Raw genomic sequence first — 5,000 nt, forward strand, 5'->3', positions numbered from 1 at the left:
GTGTGTGTGTGTGTGTGTGTGTGTGTGTGTGTGTGTGTGTGTGTGTGTGTGCGTGTGCGTTTGTTTATGCGTGAGTTGTGATTTTCTTTGTGACTTCCTCTGCCTGACTGTCTGATTCCCCTGTGTCTGTCTGTCTACCTGTGTGTGCGTGGCTGGTGACGCAACTCACCGCTCGGTGCCCATCGCCCGTCGTCAGCTCGAGAACGGCGACGAACATGACGTCAACTTGCATGACCTCGTTCGCATTGGTACGCCATGCATACAAGCGTATGTTGTGTATTGTGTATATTGTGTGTTGTGTTTGTGTGCGTGTGTGTGTGTGTGTGTGTGTATTGTGTGTGTGTGTGTTGTGTGTGTGTGTGTGTGTGTGTGTGTGTGTTCATCCATTCACTCGCATAACCTCCTCCCTTCCCCCACCCCTCTTGGCACCCGCGTCTCGCTGCGTAGAGAAGGACCTCGCCGCAGGTGTACGCGTGTACAAGAAGAAGAACAAGAGCAACGGTGCAATGGGCAAGAAAGGCAACAGCAACACCAACAACCACGACGAAGATGATGATGACGACGACGACGACTTGGCGAGAAAATATTCAGCGGCACCTTCGCCATCCCACCGCGCGCGTGTGGCGGCAGCAGCAGAGCAGCCCTGCGAAGCAAGTGGTGGTGGTGGCGGTGATGGTGGAAGGAGGACCGTGATTGGTGGCCATGGTGAGGATGGTAGAAACAACATCGACAGTGGTGGTGATGTTGGGGACGGCAATGACGGCGAAGCGTTGGTGGGGAAAGAGAAGAAACAGAAAGTGGGCAAGAAGAAGAAAAAGAAGAAACAAAAGCAGGTGCGGCACATGCATCTGGTGTGACGACGCTCAAGCTCATACTCGTGCTCATGTCCATGCTGTTGTGTTTCGGTACGACCACACTGGATCGTGTCCCCACACCCACTCACTCTTGTCACACACTCACACCCACTCACTCACTCTTGTCCCACACACACACACACACACACTCACACTCACACACACACATACTTGCACTTGTGTGCTCACTGTGCAGGTGCTACTGAAGCTGTAACAACTAGGAGGAGGTTTGAATTGTACATTGGTTATCGGATGCATCAAATAAAGTGAATACAAGAAGAAGAGAAGAAGAGAAGCAACGAATCATAAACACACAGAAGGCTGAATGAAAGGGTGTGGACACTACCAACGCCAACACACGTGCAAAGTATTGTGCGTTCACACGTACACACGCGCGCGCGCACGCGCACACACATCAGGACGACACTGCTGGTGCGTGCGCGCGCTGCGTGGATGTTGAGCGTGTTGCATTTGAAACGCGTGACGACCGACCAGAACGCACAGCATCTCCCGTCCGTTTTGCACCACGCCCACTCGCTCGGCCACGCGTGCTTGCAGGCACGGGCGTTGCCGTGGACAAAGATGACGACGACTGCAACTGCGCAGGTGTTGGTGTGTCCAGCACGGTTGATGGGGCAGGCGTTGGCCGTGGTGTCGTGCGTGGCGTTGACAGTGATGACTGTACCGTGGGCGCTGGCGTCATGGTCGACCCGCGTGCACCCGACACGTGCTGTGTCCGCGCACCAACACGCGATGGTGCTGTGCTTGACCGACGGCTGCTGCTCACACTGTTCACGCCACTGCCGCCTTTGGCCCTCCTCTGCGTCGAAGCCGCCGACCCAGCCGTCGCCCTGCGCCCACCGCCACCACCACCTGTTCTTCGTCTCGCCCCCGCCACCGCTGTTGACCGCAGTGAGGTGCTTAGTGGTGTCCCCGCTTGGCCCGTCCGCTGCAGCCGCTCCGCCCTGGTGATGACGACAATGATTATGATGGTGGTGGTGATGATGACGATGATATGAATGGGTGAGTGAGTGAAAAAGAGAAAGTGAGTGTGGGGGGAGAGAGAAAGAGAAATGGGGAGAGAGAGGGAGAGTGTGGGGGGGGAGAGGGAGAGAGAGAATACAACAGCGACATGGGCATCATCATATGAGTGTGAGTGTATATGTGTGTGTGTGCGCGCACTTTCGAGCCGCGAGCTTCTCCCTCAACGTGTTGAGTTTATCCGCCTGCGATTTTGGTCGTCTGTGCATGCATGCGTGCGTGCGTGCGTGCGTGAGCGAGAGGGAGAGAGAGTGTGAGTGAGTGAGTGAGAGATTGAGAGAGCGCGTTCCATGATGTTCAGCACGCAGAGCAAGGCCCAGCACAAGGCACGCACGCACACGCACATACACACACGCACAAACACGCAAACACACGCACGCATGCATGCACACACACACACACACACACACACACACACACACACAAAACACACACACACCACACAAACAACTGACTCGAGGTGAGCCAATTTCTGCTTCTGTGTCTGGCGGTGCGCGCGCTGCATTTCAAGTTGCATTCGCCCCTGCTGAATCGCCTCCATCTTCTCTTGCAACATCGCGTCCTTCGCAAGCTGTCGGCAGCAGAAGAGCAGTGTGGATGGGAGCGGTGAGGAGAGATAAGAACCACAACCATGCCTACACTCACACAAAAGAACCCTACATATTCACGCACACACAACACACATGCACAGTATCTGCATCCAACACCAACAACAGCCAACAACCACCAACAAACCTTTGCGTCAAAGATGACAGCCCGACGTGCCTCCTCCTCCTCCTGCTTGAGAGTGCGCAGCATGTGCAGCCGCTGCTGCAGTTCAGCAAACGACATCTCGGACATGAGGCCCAAGTTCATCGTCTCAGATGCATTGAAGTCGGCGCCACGGTCGCGGCGGACCGTCTCCAACGCACGGATCTCCCTAAAGTGGTGGTGATGCCAAAGGTGGTGTGAATTGTGATGGTTGGTTGGGCGATGGTGTGAATTGTGATGGTTGGTTGGTGGTGTGAATTGTGATGGTTGGTTGGTTGGTGGTGGTAAGTTTGACAGAAAAGACCACGTCACGTGTGTGAATAACGCCACTGACCACAAAACACAACACAACACAACACAACACAACACAACACAACACAACACAACACAACACAACCCGACACAACACAACACAACACAACACAACACAGCACAACACAACACAACACAGCACACAACACAACACAACACAACACAACACAACACAACACAACACGACACAACACACGACCGTCGAGATGGGTGCAGACCTGATGAGCTCCTGGCGCTGTGCCATCTCCTGGGCAGCGCGCTCCTCGGCCTCCCGCAACAGCTGCTCCCGCTCTGCCTTCACCGCAAGGCCTTGCTTCCTCTTCTCCTCAAGCGCCTGATCCACAGCAACCGCCGCTTGCTCCCGAATCTGCAGTGTGTATGGCAATGTGTGTGTGTGTGTGAATGCGATTGCGGGTGCAGGGAACAAAGGCAATCACCGTCGATACTATTCACTTTTCACACACACGCACACACATGCACACACATGCACACACATGCACACGCACACACACAGGGCACAGCACCTGCTGGATCTCTGCAGCCTTAAGCCGCAGCATCTCGTCCTCCTTCTGCCTGAGCCGCTCGGCGTGTGCAAGCAGCCGTCTGCTCTCCTCCTTCACGTCCCACGCCTGCTCTCGCTTCTGCTCCTCGGCCTCCTGGCGCGCTATCAGCGCCTCTTCGCGCGTCAGTTGGCCCTCAAGCACCTTCCGCTCAATGTCAGCAAGCCTGCAAAGCATCGTCCGTGTGAGGGAAGAAAAGCGTGCGATTGCAATTTGTGTGTGTGTGTGTGTGCATGTGTGTGTGTGTGGTTGCAGACAGGCACTTGTGCAAGCCTGACAGTGTGAATGCGGGGGATTCGGTCAAGAACACAGCCAACACCACCGCTCTAAACGCCAATGCCATGCTCACCGCTGCTGTTGTTCCTCCAGTTTGATCTTCTCCTCCAATTCCTGGAGTTCGCGCTCGTTGAATTCGCCGGCCTCCAGCCTGGCCAGGCGCTGCGCCTCATCCTCTGGAAGGAGGGGCGTCGCACGCACGTGTTAGGGTGGGCACGCACGTGTTAGGGTCATGGAGGGTCATGAATTGCGACACGCAGATCGTGATGAAGTGTCGGTGGCACTGTTTCCCACACCCACACACCACGTGCACATAAACACATACGCAAGTGTGCACACACACACACGCATGCACGTGGGTGGAGAACAGACCGAGTTGCTGCCTGTAGAGTTTCTCTTCGCGCAGAATAGCGGCAGCGTTCAGCTTCACGGGAACCTGTCAGCGGTGGCAATGGTGGTGGTGGTGGTAGTGGTGGGGTGGAGTGTGAGCAACGTGGAAGTTCAGGTCGGAAGGGAGAGTGGCAAGAGCAATCACACCACCACCGCTACTACTGCTAGTGTCGTCACTCGCACATCATCGTCACCATCATGCCATCGTGGCTACCTGGGCCCTGACGGTGGCTGGTGCTGGCCGGGCGCGGTGCTGCATGTCCAACTGCGCAAGCTCCTCCTGCACTTTCCGCTGCACACACACACACACACACATGCACACGTTAAAGTATAGTGACCGTGATGGTGACGCAAGAGAATTGACTTGTGTGTGTTTACACAAACATCGCCGCAATCGCACACGCACACACGCGTACATTCACGCGCGCACACACACACACACATGTACATACCTGTGCGAGCTGCTGGTGCTTTTCGCGCCAGTGGTTTGGGTCGGGCACACACGCAAACGTGCTCTCTGTCGCCGCTTTTGCTCTGGACAATACATCCACCAGGACACACACGTGGATGAGTTGTGCAAGTCGTGCGTAAACACGTGTGTGTGTGTGTGTGTGTGTGTGTGTGTGTGTGTGTGTGTGTGTGTGTGTGTGTGTGTGTGTTTCTGGGGCTCAGAAAGAGGTGCACAGGTATCGCCGATCATCCGCGACAACATGCACATACAACGCGGGCACAACACACAATCACATGCGCACTTTTTCTCTGCCAGTCTTCTGTTCTTCTCGCGTTTTCGCTCCAGTGCGGCCTCTTCCAGCGGCGT

General features: G+C 55.5%; 2 protein-coding genes across 2 annotated transcripts in view; one reads left to right on the forward strand and one right to left on the reverse strand.

The window, feature by feature from the left end:
• Positions 1 to 1,068, forward strand: part of PTSG_07582 (uncharacterized protein) — a gene marked incomplete at both ends in the record, with an annotated part of 3,471 nt that extends 2,403 nt beyond the window's left edge. Inside the window, 3 exons of the mRNA XM_004991323.1 lie at positions 197 to 248; positions 448 to 833; positions 1,051 to 1,068. Of these exons, the coding sequence (XP_004991380.1) occupies positions 197 to 248; positions 448 to 833; positions 1,051 to 1,068 (456 nt within the window). The remainder of the gene's footprint in view (positions 1 to 196; positions 249 to 447; positions 834 to 1,050) is intronic.
• Positions 1,069 to 1,078: 10 nt separating this feature from the next.
• PTSG_07583 (uncharacterized protein) overlaps positions 1,079 to 5,000 on the reverse strand; it is a 6,734-nt gene continuing 2,812 nt past the window's right edge. The window contains exons 9-19 of the mRNA XM_004991324.1: positions 4,936 to 5,000; positions 4,636 to 4,717; positions 4,398 to 4,475; positions 4,166 to 4,229; positions 3,867 to 3,969; positions 3,482 to 3,683; positions 3,176 to 3,324; positions 2,631 to 2,814; positions 2,351 to 2,466; positions 2,037 to 2,096; positions 1,079 to 1,819 (exon numbers count right to left, since the gene is read on the reverse strand). The exon at positions 4,936 to 5,000 is cut by the window's right edge and continues 13 nt beyond it. Coding sequence (XP_004991381.1) covers positions 1,270 to 1,819; positions 2,037 to 2,096; positions 2,351 to 2,466; positions 2,631 to 2,814; positions 3,176 to 3,324; positions 3,482 to 3,683; positions 3,867 to 3,969; positions 4,166 to 4,229; positions 4,398 to 4,475; positions 4,636 to 4,717; positions 4,936 to 5,000 — 1,653 coding nt within the window. The 3' untranslated portion in view covers positions 1,079 to 1,269. The remainder of the gene's footprint in view (positions 1,820 to 2,036; positions 2,097 to 2,350; positions 2,467 to 2,630; positions 2,815 to 3,175; positions 3,325 to 3,481; positions 3,684 to 3,866; positions 3,970 to 4,165; positions 4,230 to 4,397; positions 4,476 to 4,635; positions 4,718 to 4,935) is intronic.

The sequence above is a fragment of the Salpingoeca rosetta genome (genome assembly GCF_000188695.1).
Source record: "Salpingoeca rosetta unplaced genomic scaffold supercont1.20, whole genome shotgun sequence".
NCBI lineage: Eukaryota > Choanoflagellata > Craspedida > Salpingoecidae > Salpingoeca > Salpingoeca rosetta.